The 16,594-nt window shown below is 36.8% G+C and overlaps 6 protein-coding genes across 8 annotated transcripts; 2 read left to right on the plus strand and 4 right to left on the minus strand.

Annotated features, from left to right (window-relative positions):
• Nucleotides 1-1,929: 1,929 nt before the first annotated feature.
• On the minus strand, nt 1,930-4,317 carry LOC116138089. The gene is made up of 6 exons (XM_031423820.1): nt 3,447-4,317; nt 2,983-3,053; nt 2,705-2,888; nt 2,476-2,607; nt 2,261-2,327; nt 1,930-1,959 (listed from the first exon to the last, which is right to left on the minus strand). The coding sequence occupies exons 1-5, from the start codon at nt 3,564-3,566 to the stop codon at nt 2,295-2,297; spliced, it is 540 nt and encodes a 179-aa protein (XP_031279680.1). The 5' UTR covers nt 3,567-4,317; the 3' UTR covers nt 1,930-1,959; nt 2,261-2,294.
• A 417-nt stretch (nt 4,318-4,734) lies between these two features.
• LOC116138115 (pentatricopeptide repeat-containing protein At4g31850, chloroplastic) lies at nt 4,735-8,574 on the minus strand. 2 transcript variants are annotated; one of them, XM_031423855.1, is made up of 2 exons: nt 5,386-8,574; nt 5,058-5,297 (listed from the first exon to the last, which is right to left on the minus strand). In XM_031423855.1, exons 1-2 carry the CDS (start codon nt 8,318-8,320, stop codon nt 5,197-5,199), a joined length of 3,036 nt encoding a protein of 1,011 aa, XP_031279715.1. In that variant the 5' UTR covers nt 8,321-8,574; the 3' UTR covers nt 5,058-5,196. The 2 variants fall into 2 exon arrangements, with proteins under 2 accessions (XP_031279714.1, XP_031279715.1); XM_031423854.1 differs by having other exon boundaries at nt 4,735-8,574.
• Nucleotides 8,575-8,732: 158 nt separating this feature from the next.
• On the plus strand, nt 8,733-10,650 carry LOC116138117 (nuclear nucleic acid-binding protein C1D). 2 transcript variants are annotated; one of them, XM_031423858.1, is made up of 6 exons: nt 8,733-9,121; nt 9,217-9,272; nt 9,506-9,560; nt 9,761-9,841; nt 9,923-10,176; nt 10,461-10,650. In XM_031423858.1, the coding sequence occupies exons 1-5, from the start codon at nt 8,926-8,928 to the stop codon at nt 10,156-10,158; spliced, it is 624 nt and encodes a 207-aa protein (XP_031279718.1). In that variant the 5' UTR covers nt 8,733-8,925; the 3' UTR covers nt 10,159-10,176; nt 10,461-10,650. The 2 variants fall into 2 exon arrangements, with proteins under 2 accessions (XP_031279718.1, XP_031279719.1); XM_031423859.1 differs by having other exon boundaries at nt 10,489-10,650.
• Nucleotides 10,651-10,803: 153 nt separating this feature from the next.
• LOC116137992 (early nodulin-like protein 1) lies at nt 10,804-11,718 on the minus strand. The gene is made up of 2 exons (XM_031423688.1): nt 11,397-11,718; nt 10,804-11,308 (listed from the first exon to the last, which is right to left on the minus strand). The coding sequence occupies exons 1-2, from the start codon at nt 11,578-11,580 to the stop codon at nt 10,965-10,967; spliced, it is 528 nt and encodes a 175-aa protein (XP_031279548.1). The 5' UTR covers nt 11,581-11,718; the 3' UTR covers nt 10,804-10,964.
• Nucleotides 11,719-12,168: 450 nt separating this feature from the next.
• LOC116137993 lies at nt 12,169-12,499 on the plus strand. The gene has a single exon (XM_031423689.1). It carries the CDS (start codon nt 12,172-12,174, stop codon nt 12,472-12,474), a length of 303 nt encoding a protein of 100 aa, XP_031279549.1. The 5' UTR covers nt 12,169-12,171; the 3' UTR covers nt 12,475-12,499.
• A 122-nt stretch (nt 12,500-12,621) lies between these two features.
• LOC116137995 (transmembrane 9 superfamily member 8) lies at nt 12,622-16,208 on the minus strand. The gene is made up of 7 exons (XM_031423690.1): nt 15,992-16,208; nt 15,126-15,290; nt 14,931-15,040; nt 14,723-14,831; nt 14,509-14,621; nt 14,269-14,419; nt 12,622-14,000 (listed from the first exon to the last, which is right to left on the minus strand). The coding sequence occupies exons 1-7, from the start codon at nt 16,103-16,105 to the stop codon at nt 12,843-12,845; spliced, it is 1,920 nt and encodes a 639-aa protein (XP_031279550.1). The 5' UTR covers nt 16,106-16,208; the 3' UTR covers nt 12,622-12,842.
• Nucleotides 16,209-16,594: the final 386 nt, after the last annotated feature.

Here is a 16,594-nt window from a genome sequence, read left to right on the forward strand (position 1 = left end):
GATTTCTAATATTTTTAGGGTTTTATGATATTTTACAGGGGTTTTGGTAATTTCAGGGGAGGTTTTTAATAATTATGGATAATTGTTGGATCGTTTTTCACTTAAAAATTACTCAGGGATAGTAAAATGAGTAAACCCTGCTAAATTTTGAAATTCTAAATTTCTTCAAAGAAAGAAATAAATAGTAATCCAATAGCTGGAGAAACTAAATTTGGACAAATTACATCATATTAGAAAAAACTTGACAAAATTATACCAGTTGCTCAATACGGGAATAGCTATAACCTGAACCACAACCAGAGAGAAATGAGGAACAAATTCCTATACGAGATTGGCTTTAAACCCATCAATGGAGAACCAATAACAGGAAAACTAAAACCGATGTAAAGTAAATATACAAGAAAATTCATTGCTTGTTTTGCCGTGAAGAATACTACTCATCCCAGATATTCACTCCAAATTTCAGTTCTCAAATCATACAGCTATTGTCATATTATTCAATGTATCATTACTTTATTTACATACTAACACCACATATGATAACACAAAAGGATATGAGATCTGGAATAAGTTTTGGGGGGAATAGTATTATTAATATTATTTCCAACACAATCTTGCATAAAATAAGATAATATAATTGTCAAATGCCAACGTTGTGATTGTCCTTGTGCAAAACGGTAGCATTATTACACTCAATCAGAGAATTGATTGATTGAGTGATTTTGGATGATTGGTGTAATCTTAGTGATTAGCCACAGTTATCCTCTGTCATACTGAATGTGATAAAGTAATGTCGTCGGTAAAAATCTTCTCTTATATTCCTGAAACATAGAAAAACAGATTGTGGTAGCAACAATGAGAAATTATGTTTCCAGTTGTTACCATACTTATAATTGGCTTCTTGTTGCTTTCTTTTCCAGACGGTTAGTTCAGTTATCCCATATATGTTTCTTTTTCAGATTATGTACTTCACTTTGGAAAACAAATTGCTTCTTTTGATTTAATGTCAGAATTCACCCACTAGCAAATATTTGCATGCATGAAAAATATTAAAGTTTTGTTTTCTGTTAAACTACTTTTATCAATCTTATTATATTCAATTGATCATCCTCTTTTCTTTGAAGTGTTTCAGGTCCTAAATATGGACAGATTTCAGAAGATTTCTCTGCAGAAAACACAACAGTTTCCATCTCACCTCGCAAAATTCTTAATCATGGTAATAATGAAAGGAAAAGTCTACCATACATCAAATATATAGCTTCAAGATCGTCAATGTATATCATGTATGCATTATATTACACATTTCTTGTTTGATGCATAAATATTGTTGCTTTGATTGAACGCCACAATCCACATGGCGAAATGAACATGCAGGAAGTAGAGCAGATAGAGTGTGTTCAAAGAAGAATATAACGATCATACAGAGTATGACAGGTCGTCGACCTAGTGGGATACCAATTTATTCAGTAGGGATAGCCAACTTGTGTGCTGCTGGGTGCCCTATTGGCAATATTCATCTAAGCTGCGGATTCTTCGATTTGAATCAAAATAACATGCCTTCCAGGAGCCAAATATTACTGTGATAATAGCATTTTTTTGACCTTTTAACTGGTCCCTGGAAAATGTTTTCTACAGAATAGATGGTGTAATATTTAATAATTATAATTGAACAGTTGTAGCTTGCTTTACTAGACTTCTCCAATTATTGTCACAACGAAAAAGGAATTTTGTAAGTGTACCCCGTGGCAATCCATGGCAAGCAAAAAAAAAAAAGAGCAGATAGTTTGCTAGAGTGTTCCATTACCAATATCCATCTCACTTGTGGTGTATTCAGCCGCAACACTCATCAATCCTAGCACATTCAAGCGGATGCAAAACCTTTGCCTGCTGGCCAAACCATATATCCTTTATAGTTTTTAACACCACCAACTCCAATTATCTCCATCCATTATCTTCTAACTGTGCAAAATGGAATGGAATGAGGTAGCCAGAACCATAAACAGAGACCATATTTCAAAAGCATTTGATTTGACACACCGATAAGAAGCCAATAAAGAACATAAATTATGTTTTGTTTCCCAGTCATAATTTCAGGTTAAGTAATGCTATGTATCTCAAGTTTTACATCCCAGGTGATGTATCATTATTTTATAGGTGCCTGTGGATGCAAAACTTAGATGTATAGAACTATTTCATACAGGTTTTCCCAATCAATTAAATATAAAACACACAAATATAGGAGAGAAGCAAAAATATTGACCTGGTCAATGAAAATATCACTATATTCATATGAGCTAACTTATCAAACTTTTCTGTAGGAGTTGAAGCTGAGAAAAAAAAATAATAATGATAAATAAATCAGAAAACACTGTATAAAGATGAATGATCAACTATAATAATGCCACTTTTTCCTTGCACAAAGATTTTGTATTTTCTCTGTAATTGTATATTAGAAAATTAGACCCTCAAAGCAACCTGATCTTGCCATGAAATTTTCTTCTTCCCAACTCTCTTCTCATTGATCATCCAATTCTTTCGCTTCTCCTCTACTCTCAATGGATCCAAAACAACCTCTTCTTTCCTTCCCCTGTAACAATCTTCATCACCCTGAGAAATAAAATTAGATATTAACACAAATACAGCCAATAAAGAGCATAGTGAATATGATATGAATTCTAAATCCCAAATTGTTACACTTCATTACCAAATTTTGGTTTAAATTAAGAATAGGAGGTGAGTTCTTCACAACATTTTCACTAACACCAAAGCTCCTATTTTCAGCAAGCAATTTGCTTTGTGAATGTGAATTTAGTGGTCCAACAGGATTTTCCTCAGTTTCAAGTTCAGGAGATTGTTTCTTCAGACGGTTATGCCTCTGTCTCAAGAACCTACAACAAAAATACCAAACCTATTAGACTTTATTTGGATTTTACTTTCTAAAACAATGAATATCAAGCAACTATAAGGAAACAAAGATCATACCGAACTTCAGCCAAAAGAATTTCTCTCTTCTGCTTTGCTATCTTCAACTTTTTCTTCTTAGAAACAAATTCCTATATAAGATAGGCAAGATCAAATAAAATAAATTATAATTAAAACCAAAACAAGTAAACATATAGAAACCATCAAAGCCCTCAACCTTGTTCTAATGCCCCATATGGAACTGAAGTTAAGGAGGAATATAACATCACTGAACTTTTCAACTTAACATTTTGATTTCCACAAATCAAAAGCTTAATGCAATCATTTGGCTCAATATTTTTACAATGTTGAAACAAAAACATAAAACTGAAAATTCATACTCTATTTAGACTATTTTCCCTGTACCATACAGGAAATAACACAAGCAAAGTATCCATAAAAATTAATAGGATATTTCAAATCACATACAATCATAGGAAATCGAAACAAACCAAAATAAGATTTTATATTAAACAAAGACTAACCTTTTGAACTTCTAAATACTCCTGCAGTAGCCTCTGTTGTTTGAACCGAGCACCAGCTTCTTCATCAACCAAATATGGTTGATGATGAGAATTCCCAGCAACCCTTTTCATCTTTTTCATCAAAATTGAATTTTGAGACAAAAACTTGAAAATTAAACAACCACCACCTATTCCCAGATCAAAAGATGAAACTTTTGCATAAAGAATATGAAAAGTCTATTAATCGCCTTCCCAAAATTGCTTCTTTTGAAAAAGAATTTGTATTAAAAAAGAAAAGAACGCAAACCCACTTCAAAAACAGAGATCGAAAGTAATTAGATTGAGAAAGAAATAGAAGAAACAAAACCGAATTAAAGGAGGAGATAAAGTTAGAAAGAGGAGAAAAAAGGTTAAAGAGAGAGAAATAAAAAAGGTAAGAAAATATATAGTGAGGGAAGGTTCTGCGAAAGATGTGGTGGTGTTTTGTTGTTAAATTTCTCTGAAACAGGTAGAATGTAAAGGTAAGAAGGCCAAAGGGCCCATGAAGAACGGAGAGAGAGAGTCGTGAAGAAAGAGACATTGAAGAAGGGAATAATCAGAAAGGGTATTTAAGGAAATACGAAATAGTTGTTGTTGGTGAATGGTGATGTTGTTTTGGAAAACAGAGAGGTGTGGTTGGAGGAGAAATGAAGACACACAAGAAAGAGTGAATGTCTTGTGTCTATCCATCCATCCATCTTTCTTTGCCTTCTCTCATTTGTTTTTGTTTTACTGAATATTATGGTACAGCTGAGCTGGGCCATTATTGGCTTAGAGAAAGAGGGAGAAAGAGATAAAGATGGTGCAGAATTCAGAAAAGGCAGGAGAAAAATGGCTACTGTTTTCTGTTTTGTTGCTAAGAAAGAACCTTGGCATTAGCCTTAAAATGGTGGATATTTTTTATAGTTTGGCAACAAGACTCCCTCCAATTACCAAAATACCCTTTTATGTATTTGGAATTCAAACCTACTACACTTGACATTTTGGCAATTTCCCAGCCAGCTTTTACCATTGTGTATTAGTATTGCCTTTTTTCACTGTTATCATATTAATTTTCTCATTAACAAGAAGTTAATGAAAGCATGTGGAACTTAATTCAACCCAAATCAAGTTGAGATTTTGAACCCTTTAACCCATTGAGTTGAAGTAAATTTGGCAAAATATTAATAGAAAATGTTAATTCTTACATATCTCCACTTACAAAATCAATGTATTACTGCTACATCACAGGAAAACAACAAGGTATAATAGCATCAGAAGTACTTAACAATTAACGAATTCACTTGTATTAACATTACACAAACATACAAAATGCACACGGCTAGTAAATATTTACAGTTTCTTATGGACAGTGGCTTACTGTCTTTGCCTGAATGTAAGCACAAAGTTGGCTGAATCTGCTGTGGCAAGGATAGATCCTGAACTGCTAAAGTATTAGCTTAGTTGCTGCGGCAGTTTTGATGTCAATAATATTTACAACTACTGGCTCTCTGAGGATCCCAGCTCCGTCAAGATTGATTAGGAAGCTGAGCAAATGTTCCGGGGTTGGGGCTACATCCTCCAACCATCATCTTCTTGTAGACTGCATAGGCAGAGTCGGGATTTCCTGACTTACTACACCCTCGAATGAGAGCATTATATGTGAACACATTAGGTTCAAGACCTACGTGTTGCAGTTCTTCATACAATTTCCCTGCTTCCTCCACCATTCCAACACTGCCAAGACTGAGTATCAAGGAATTGTAAGTGTAAAGATCAGGACTAATGCCTCTATTCTGCATTTCATCAAAGAGAGAGAGAGCTTCTTCGATCCTCCCCGATCTTCCAAGCCCGCTGATCATAAAGTTGTATGAAAATGAGTCAGGATCAAGGCCACTGAGCTTTAGTTCCTCAAAATAGTGCAGAGCATCATCCACTCTACCTGATATGCAAAGGCAATCAACAAGAACAGTGTAGGACTTCAAGTCTGGTCTTATTCCCTCTTTAACCATCTGTTTAAACAACTCACAAGCTGTTTCAACATCACCTATTTTCCCAAATCCATTTATAAGAATGTTATACACTGCACAGTTAGGCTTGCATCCATAGTCTACCATCTCCTTGAACAACTTTTTTGCTTCTTCCAATCTTCCTGACTTTGAAAGTCCATCTATAAGAGGGCCATATGTACATGGTGTGGGAGTGAAATCACTACTTACGAGATCATAATATAAATCCATAGCTTTATCCACACTATTAGATTTCACAAGACCCGATATAACAATATTGTGAGTTACGGTGTTAGGCTTGCACCTCCTAGAAGGCATCTCTTCATACAACTTAAAAAGTTCATTGATTTCCCCAGACTTCCCATAAGCATCAAGTAACAAGTTGTAGGTAGAAACGTCAGGGGCACAACCAGCGTCTTTCATCTCCTTGAAAAGATTCACTGCTATTTCAGGGGCATGGACTTCAAGAAGCCCATTAATCAAATAATTATATGTTTCTAGTGTTGGCATAACTCCCAGATTTTTGGTGAACTTCACAAATACATCTTTAGCAACAAGGGATTTCTTCTGCCAACACAAACTCTTTATTATAGGTACCAGTGCAGAGTCATTCTGGCAAAGCCTGCTGAAAACCAATTTTTCAGCAAATAAAACGGCTTTGTCTGTTCCAGCTGCAGTCAAGATCCCTCCGATCAAATCTTTCCAAAAATTACTTCCAGTGTGAATCCCAACCTGATAAACGAAATGCTCAGTGATTTTTAGAGCATCCTCAATCCGCCCATCCTTCACAACACCAGGAATAAGGGTAAACAAAGTTATATAATCCGGGTAGAGCCATTTCTTCATCTGATGGAAGAACCATATGGCATCATTAACTCTTTGTTCTTTCACTAAACCATAAATGATAGTATTGTAAGTCAGAACATCAGGGCTACAACTCATTGCTGTCATTTTACAAAGTGTTTTCAAGGCGAGATCAACCTCATCATTCTTGCAGAGGCAGTCCAGAAGTGTGTTGAAAGTTATTGTATCGGGAAAACAGCCATGATCCACCATACCATCAAACAATTCAATAGCCTTTTGGACTTTACCCTCTTTCCCTAGTCCAGCGAGTAGTGTATTATAAGTCACAACTGAAGGAGCAAGCTTCATATCCTTCATTCTACAAAACATTTGCCATGCCTCACCCACTCGGTCAGCCTTGTAAAGTGAATCAATCAATGAATTAATTACAATTACATCAATGTCACATCCATTTTCCATCATCTCAGAGAGTAACTTAATGGCTTCATCTACTTGCCCCACCTTACTATAGCACTTCATCATCATGTTATAGGTTACTGAATCTGGAGCAAGTCCACTGTGCTTAAGCCAGTTGAACATGGTTTTAGCTTCTCCAAGCCTACCAGCTTCAGCAAGACTATACAAAGATGCATTGCAAGCAACAATATTTGGAACAATACCTCTACTTTTCATCTTCTCAAAAGTCTCAAGAGCTTTGCCAGGATCAGCAGACTTTCCATAATAGTCGATGAAAAGGATGTACGTATAAGCAGTAGGTCGGACACCAAGAGGTTCCATATTACTGAAAAGTTCTAATGCCTCTTCTAACCTGTGCAGCCTCAAAAGTCCACTAATCAAAGTGTTGTAAGTATGAAGATTTGGCAAGACCCCTTCCTTTTTCATGGCATCTAACATACCAAAGGCTTTGTCAACATCCCCAGCTTTGCATAAAGCATCCACAAGTATGGTGAAAGTAACTACATCTGGAGCATAACCATCAGCTTCCATTTGACTCCAAAATTCTTTTACTGCATCCATGTCACCACAATAACTGAACTTGTCCAACAAAGTAATGTAGGTTACTCGATCAGGCTTGTGACTGCTAGCTTTCATCTTCAAGAAAATTTCCTTAGCCTGATCAAGTCTCTCAGCATTACAAAGGGCATCAATCAGAACAGTATAAGTTACAACATCAGGTCCACATCCCTCTTCATCCATTCTCTTCAAGATCCCATATGCCTCATCAATTTTCCCAGCCCTCCCAAGAATTCTAATGCATATGGTAAATGTGTAAATATTAGGTCGCAATCCCAAGCTCTCCATCTCTTCTAATAAATGCATTACTGTTTCAATATCCCTCCTCTTCCCTGACGCCACCATGAGAGCAGAATAAGTCTTCAGACTAGGCTTAATACCTTCTGAGACCATCCTTCTATACACCACCAAAGCCTCCCTAAAAAACCCAGATTGAAGTATCAAATGGATCAATCCGTTGTACGAGTAAGCATTCAAAATAATCCCAGTTTCCCTCATCTTTTCAAGTGCCAATGGTGCAAGTCGAATACCACCCTTTATACAAAGACCCTTAAATATGGTCAAATAAGTACCCAAATCCCTAATTATGATTTGCTTTTGCATCAAATCAAATACAACAGCCATATCTTCAATTCTGCCATGAATCCTTAAAACTTCAAGCATGTAATTACACGTTTCAGTAGTGTGAACAACATAGGGCAACTCCGCCAATGACTTAAAATACGAAAGAGCAGAATTCAGGTCTGAAAACGACTTCAACTCCCCTATAACTCCCTCAGAGGTTAACCTATTCCTTGGCTTCCCCTTCACAACCGTCACCTGATTCAAGCTTTTTGTTACATAACCACAAAAACCCACTTGTTTCTTCTTATGTTTTTTCCAATTTACCATAGACCCACAAGGCAAAATCTTCAAATTCCTAACTTTTGGTCCTCCTAACGAACCGTTTTCATGGTTTAAACCAGATAACCTACTATAAGTAAAAGCAAAGCTATTATAACTGATACTACTACAGCAAGTGCTTGAATAGCCTAGCATCAACAAAGCCATAGAAGAGAAATTATCAATAAAACAATGAACTTTAAGCAACTAGATTTAAGTTATCAGAAAGAGAATGAGTTTTGCAGAACTGTTGTTTCTGGAATTGCTTGTGAGAGAAGCAGATATTGTAGCAGGAAAACAGATAGATGGGCTTTTTACGTACCTACTGGTGGTGCTTGAGAAAGACAAGATTGGCTATGGCAAGGAGCTGTTAAACATTTGAATACTGAAAGGTTTATCAGTTTACTGAAGCTCCATAGCCACAGACTCTGGTGTCTGTTATTAAAATTGCTTTTTGGATTTTGATATTTTTGTTTGAGATTTTTTACCAAATAGTTTTTTTTTTTTTTATGAGATATTTTTGTCTTTTTATATTTTATAATTACATATCACACAAAATGGTACTTCACCCGGTCATTATATAAACCTCTTTCTCTTGAAACCTCAAAAGCCCTAACAACTACAGAAGCGACCGTATAAACATACAAACTCAAAAGTCTTTTCGTGCTTTCAATCCTAAACTCCAACCGTGTGAAATACTCAATCTTCGTCTCTGAACACAGAGTGAAAGTAGGAAAGATCCCAAAACAGTGGTTACAAACGACAACTCAACAATGGAAGAAAGCAGAGTGATACCAGACTCGGTTATGGATTCGGTGAAGAAAACGTCTTTTAATGTGGAACAAGTGAGAACCCATTTGCTTCAACTCCTGTCTCTATCTGACCCAGATGTCCTGGCTGAGATGCCCCCACTCGAACGGGCTCAGTTGCTCTTCTTGCTCGCTAAAGCCACCACCATCCTCTACACTTGTAATTTTCATATACTTTACTCTTATAAAGTTCTCTTTTTTTTTTTTATCATTAATTTTGTGCAATGTGTTTAGTTGCAATTCTGTATTTTGCAGTGAGGTTGAGATGCAGTGGAGTTCACCCAGATGATCATTCTGTTAAATCCGAGCTTGTATGTATTCTTATATTTCTTGTTTTAATTAAAACGATATGTTTCAATTTATTCTTTGTAAATTGAGGTTTTGGCAATAAATTTGTGGTTCATATATGTGGGAAAGTGGAACTTAAATTTTTGAACTTTTTGGTTTTAACTTTTGAATAAATGAATTGGGTATTTCTGCTATAGGATTTTTGTGTTGAATCTTGCCTCATTAATATGATATATCCTGATTTTAAAATCTACAGGAGAGAGTAAGCTTGTATCAGGACAAACTTACCCGGTTCATAGATTTAAGTAAAGGTACATCTTTTTTATCTTTATGAACATTCTTGGAGCATTCAGGGTCTTAGATTTCAGCTCTAATGTGTTTCTTATATATTAAAGGCAAGATGATAGCATTTTGTTCTATTATTTGCTTAGGATTGCGGTTTACTGGTTTAATTGGTGATACTTTTTGTGTTATTATTATTAACAACATGAGCGTGAATTTGTTCTTGAAGCACCATTGCGACCTTCTACTACCTTAAATTATCAGGCAGCGACCCGTTTCATTGAGCATTCTTTGCCTGATCTGACCCCAGGTAGGTGATTGAAAACTTTCTTGTTATCTGTTCTATAACTATTGGGAGTATTTTAATTCAAGAATTTTTCCTCTCATGCAGAACAGAGGAAAAACATGAAGGATATCAGTAGAGGAGAAGGTACTAGGATCAAATATACAGAGAGAAGTGTCCAAAAGAAGAGGAAATATCAATCATCTGAAACAAAAAATGTTCAGGCTGCTGCCAAGGAATTTCTTGAGAAAGCAGCCCGTGAGCTTCTTGGCGATAGTAAAGATGGTCTTCAGGGACCTCTACAAGCTGATGTCCCTGATGGAGATGAAAACCCAATGGGGTGATTCCCCCATATTATCCTGGTAGATACTATTCAGTGTTTTTGCGCTGTATAGGTTTCATTGTTCTTCTAGTAGTCCTCAGTTGATATTTTTCCTTTTAATGTGTTAGATCCGTTATGAAGTGATCATGTTTTTGTGAAGTTAAATGAAGAATGTTTCTTTTAAAAAGACAAGTGCTGGCTCCTAAGTTCAAAAAGACAAAAAGTTTTCTGATAGAGATTTTGTAGAATTAAGTTAACTATCAAACTTAGAGATATTGTTGCATTCTGAAAATTATGATATGTGAATTTTATGGTGTTTTACAGGTTTTGCAGAGACTATGGTGTTTTACAGGTTTTGCACAGACATGTTATGGTGTTTTACAGGTTTTGGAATCATAAAATGCCACCAACTCTTCTCTCTTCCTTCACTTGACATTTGGAAAATAATAAATTTACTGCTGGTCTTGAGAACTGGGTGACTTGACATTTGGTCAAGGAGATGATGTTATTTTTTGAATATCGACATAGTGGAGCTGCTCTGTTTAATAATTAGAGCATCTTTTCATGTAACTCACAACGACCGAGACTGCAAGGGAGTGAGAACTTGGATTCATAATGGAAATTTGATTTTGTGCTGTAACTGTAGAAAATAAATAACAGATAAAAAGAAAAAGATTGGCACTCTGAATTTAATATATTACTATAAATCTCAGCCAAGGACTAACATCATATAACCAAGAAAAAAAAAATGAATGAAATAATTTGATTCCCCCAAACAAATAAACAAAACTCTCCTAATCTGTTCAACATCGAAGCCGGCCATTTCAATTAAAACAACCCCCAAGCTAGAACAGCTAATACAACCAACAAACCACCCTTCAAGCTTGAAGCACCGCTTGTTGGAGCAACAGCCGGACCACCCTCAAACTCCATTGGAGAAGGTGCTGGAGAAATGAGCCTGTGCCTTGTAGACAGAACCACCACAACCAACTTCTCACCTTTCTCACAGTTCCCCTTCACTCCACTGATGAAGTAGAAGGGCCCAGATCGGTCCAGCGCCACCTTGGTGTTTCCATCCTTGTGTTCTGCAATTGGGTTTGTAGTGTTGCAGTTAACATAAGCTTCCTTGTTCACTTGCAACACCGAGTCTTTCTGAGCATCATATTTCCACACTGTAAAAAGAGACATGTCAATGGGTCATTTTCTAAACAAATTAATAGTCAATATTCACACATGCAGCAAGAAAGAAGTAGTGATTACCAAGAGAATCTCCGATTCGGAAACGGGAACTCTCAGCCCAGTGATTAAGAGAATCCGATTCTGAAGAAGGGACTTTCCATGCATCTGTTTTGCCACCAACCACGATATCTTTAGCTTCACAGAAGCTGAGGAGAAGAAGTGTGAGCATCATAGAAGACGCTAGAGTGGTTGAAAAAGAAGCCATGGAACTGAGAGAGAAGAAGCTTGAAATTGGTGGATGTATAAGTCTGAAGATTTTGGGAGAAAGCGAGAGTGAGATGATTTTTTACAAGGGCTCGTTGTGTTGAATTTATAGAGGAGAAAAGAGAGAAGTAGCCGTTACCATGTCTGGACAGGACAGGCCTGAGTGGGCTTCTGGGCTGTGTGCGTTACCAAGGCGGTGGGTTATGTACGTTACCAAGGAGGTAACGGTTACTTTTCCTGAAAGGCGATGATGTCTCATCTAACGGTCGAGAGAAAAGTGAACTTAAAAAAAAAACAAAAACAAAAAAAATCATTAATTCTATATTCCAAGTACGTTACATTAAAGTTTTGGATTAAGCTGAGGCGTTTTGTGGCATATTATTACTGTTACTAATCGGTTACATGTTTAATGCCCACCGAAAAACGATAAATTCATACGGTGATAACACTAAGCATAACTCAAAACACTTGTCCTTGTGCAACGCCATGCAACTGCTACGTGTAGAGAAACGTGGCAAAACAGCTTCACCCACACAGACAGATTTAACCCCCCATGGCATCGAGTTTCAGAAAACAAGAGAAGTTGAGAGACATGACAGGGGATGAAGATTGGAGAAGAAATGCAGACACCCACAAGATGAGTCCTGAAGAAGTGAAGAAAGCGGGTGTGGAGGGGTCCAGGAGGCCACCAGGCCACCATCCTGGTGACGTGCTACACCAGAGACGCAGTCTACCGTTCAGCACCCCCATTATGGCAGCTGCCGGCTTTCTCATCGTTGCTACGGTTGGATACTTAACCTTATATGCTAAGAAAAAGCCTGAAGCTGACGCCCTTGATGTTGCCAGGGTGTCTGCTAATGTAGCGAGGCCAGAGGATACGCATCCTAGGAAGTAGTCTGTTTTGTAAGTTACAATATGTAATGGTGTTATAGTAGTTTGTTTCTCAACTCTATTTACTGTTCTGTTGGATATGCAAATGTTTCAAATCCGTAAGAGTACCCAAGAAGAGAGTTTCTAAAACTTGAATTTAAACCAATTCAAATACATTAAACATCTATAATATGATTCAAAATGAATATCAAAGAAGCTAAAAAGAATATAAGATTGTATAAAAACAGAATCGTCTCCGACCAAAAATGATCATGAAAGTTTACATCTGAAGGGCATAATCATACGTTACTTCTGAATCTCACCTTGAGATGGTGATCTGTATTGGAAGTGAAGAATAAGAACAGTCTAACCCTGTAGCTCCAGTAGCATCAATTAATCGATTTTCACCGATGAGTAAATGAGCCTAGTGAACCAAAAGCACGCATAGAAACCGATGGTACCGGTTAGGACAAAAAAGGCATAAGAAGCAATCAGCATGTATCCGAAGTATAGCACCCCAGAAACAAACTTGGTGATCTCAAGCTTTGTGAAGAAGTAGAATGTAGCATAAAGGAAGAGGTATAGTGCTGAGGAGCCAGAGGTGAGATATGACCTCCACCACCAAAGGTAGTCCTCGCTGCACAACTGGAAGTAGCAGAGCACGATGGTTATTTCAGCACAAGTAACAACGAGGATACAGAACACCAAGAAGAGGAAGCCGAAGATGTAGTAAAACTGATTCAGCCAGATTGAGGTGAGGATGAAGAAGAGTTCGATGAAAACAGCTCCAAATGGAAGGATTCCTCCGATTAGAATGGAGAAGATTGGGTTCATGTACCAGGCCTGCTCTGGGATTTGCCTTGGGATTTTATTTGTTTTCACAGGATCCTCAATTGCTGCCTTCTTGAAACCAACATAACCACCCACATATACAAGTGGGAGTGATATACCAAACCATAAGACAATCAAAGCAAACATTGTCCCAAATGGCACAGCTCCAGAAGATTTCTGGCCCCAAATGAGAGCATTCAAGACAAAGAAAATGGCAGAGACAATTCCAGGGAACGTGATTGCAGTTCTGAAAGCGGTTTTCTTCCAGTCAGATCCTTTGAACATTTTGTACAGACGAGCTGAGGCATAACCAGCAAAAAGGCCCATAAAGACCCAAAGAAGGAGCATGGCTGTCATGAGCCCACCTCGGTTTGAAGGGGAGAGGAAGCCAAGAATGGCAAAGATCATAGTAACAAGTAACATTCCAAAGAACTGAACACCTGTTCCAACATAGACGCACAGTAGATCAGAATTGCTGGGGGACCTGAAAACATCCCCATGGACAAGCTTCCATCCTGTCTCTTCTTGAGCTTCTTCCTGGGTCTCAAGTTCATTGTACTTAGAAATGTCACGGTATAGTGTCCGAAGCATTATCATAGCCACCATGCCCGAGAGGAAGAGAACAATCATCAAAGAATTGACAATAGAGAACCAGTGTATTTGGTCATCACTCATTAGAAGATATGCATCCCATCTTGATGCCCACTTCACATCACTCTCCTGTAAGGTAGATAGCAGGACAATAACAGATGAGAATATATAGATGTCAACTAGTTAGAAGCAGTCCATCGTTCTCTGCCACTGACACAGGAAAGATTTGACAAATAAAATTAAGCTCAGCAATCTTTTCGCCAGGATGGTCCAGACGAAATAAAAACACAGATTGCCTAACTCGTGAGGAGTGTTATGCGCCAAAATGTAATGCTCAAGTGACTGAGAAAAAAGAATTAATGCCAACAGTTAAAAAGTTCAACATGCAGGAACATACCTGGAACTCAACATCGTATGTGAATATAATTTCTTTGTTCTCTGCAACTTCTTGAGGAGAGTTGGAATTAACAACTGTGTGTTTGGCGTGAGGATCACATGTTGTTAAACGAACCTTGTCACTCCATTTCCCTTCATATTCATGTTTTACACTGCAAATTACAGGTAAATTATATATACATACTATCACCATAAGTATAAGTGGGAACAATAAACAACAAGAAAACTCAGAAGAACTGACCTGAATGGTTTAACCTCAAATCCCACAATTCTTGCAGAGTCGGTCTGCAAATCTTTGTGATACTTGACAGTAAATGCTAAGTGGTTGTGGATAAAATACTTTTCATCCTTGGTCTGTTTTAATCATAAGAAAGTAAGTAAAAGCAGAAAGTGGAGCATTAAACAGAAAAGGAAAAAGAAAAAGGAGCTTCAACGCTGATAAATAATGGATATACCCCAGTATATTGGCCTTTGAGACCAACATGAAAGCCAAGCTGATAAACAGTTGGAGATTCCTGATCTATCCGTCTTATGGGAACAACCAGAGGAAGATTATCAAGGATCCTGAAGTATGCATAACAGATTGTAAGAATAGCAACTTCAAAACATATCTCAATGAAATTAGAAACTACATTCAAATATCTAACTAAATAAATCCCATACATGTTGACACGATATTCATCATCAATCTTCTCCTTGAACTTCTTTGCGGTTTTGGCATCAAGCTTAATCCGACAAACAATATTGCACATTTGTGGTTCCCTCATTTTAAACTGCAAAATTTTGAATCAGCAAAAATGCCAATAACACTAAAATTATGCACTGTCTTAGACAATTATAGTGTCAGTAGAAACTAACCACATAAGGAGAGTTTTCAATGCGATCACCACGAAGTACTTCCCCAAGATTCTCTGCACTGTCCAATATTTGTTTTGGTTGACAGTACGGAAGGGAATAATAAGAGTAAGGAAGTTGGGTCTTTGTAGAGATCAATTTGTTCACTTTCACCTTCAACTCATCTCCCTGCACCGAAAAACGACTTTAATCACAGCCAATTCCCAATAAATTCTTATTGACACTAAGCAAATAGCAAGAATTCAGAATCTTGATTAAAAAAGATAATATTATATCAAGATGCTGATCCGCATTTTTTTCACTTCATCTAATCATCAAGGATCATTTCCAAACTTTTTCACTTACCTTCAATTACTTAGCAATAAATTTAGAAAGACAACATGCAAAATGACATTTTTGGCCGACATATAGATTCAGAGATGACACAAGACCCTCGTTCACCAACAACCAAAGCTCTTAAGTCATCTCAACTGTGCACTAAACGGAAAGAAATTTGCCCTAGAAAGACCTAGATATCACAAATTCAGCTAAGCTACCACAATATTTCATCATGCAACATCGAATCACATGCATGACAAAGAAAAAAAAAAAAAAAAAACAGTAAGTGACAACAAACTAGAACTCGTACAAATCTAAACCATTCACAACTAATTATCTATAATCAATCGATAGTTTTCACAAAAAAATATCAATAGATTCTTAGCTTACACTAACCACGAATCCATCAGCATTGAATCTGACAAACATTAAAATAAAATTAAAAAACGATTTCCATGCGAACAACCAAATCATCAATGATTAAAACAAATCGACAAGCTTTAATTCAAATCAGAAAATATCAAGAGAGAAATCAAATGCTGAAAGTTGACCTTGAGGAAATCTTCGGGAGCGACGCCCGGGAGGTAGAAACAGACGGAGCCATGGATGAGACTGAGAAGCAGAAGAACTGCAGCGATGGTCGTGGATCTTCTTCGAAAATCCATGGCGTTTGTTTGTTTGTTTCTAGAGAAAAGATATGGAAATTTTTTTCAGATCTGTTGTGTTTATAAAAGAAAGAAGAGAGCGAAGCAGGGGCTGGACTTGGACACTACATCGGCGAACCCCAGTCTCTCTCCTGTTCGATTTGAACTATTTGGTACGGTGAATTTTCATGATCTCCTCTGATTTTGCCACGTCTTCACTTTTTTAATCGTGTGGGTCCAGCTATTTAGCTAATCGGTCTTTTACGACAACATGAAAATCATTTATTTGTTACCTTTTTTGTTAATTGGTTTTATTATACATGTAAAATATTTTACGGTAGGTTCATTACTGATTTTAAAATCAGATTTATTTTATGCAATATTTAATATTTTATAGTATTTTTATTTGTCTTCAGGTCAAGTTTACGTGTATTACAACTAATTCTTCAAAACCTTAAAGTTAATAATCAAATAAACTCTTTAATAATTACTCTTATTAGAAATCGAAGG

This window comes from Pistacia vera, unplaced genomic scaffold (genome assembly GCF_008641045.1).
Source record: "Pistacia vera cultivar Batoury unplaced genomic scaffold, PisVer_v2 Contig338, whole genome shotgun sequence".
Taxonomy (NCBI): domain Eukaryota; kingdom Viridiplantae; phylum Streptophyta; class Magnoliopsida; order Sapindales; family Anacardiaceae; genus Pistacia; species Pistacia vera.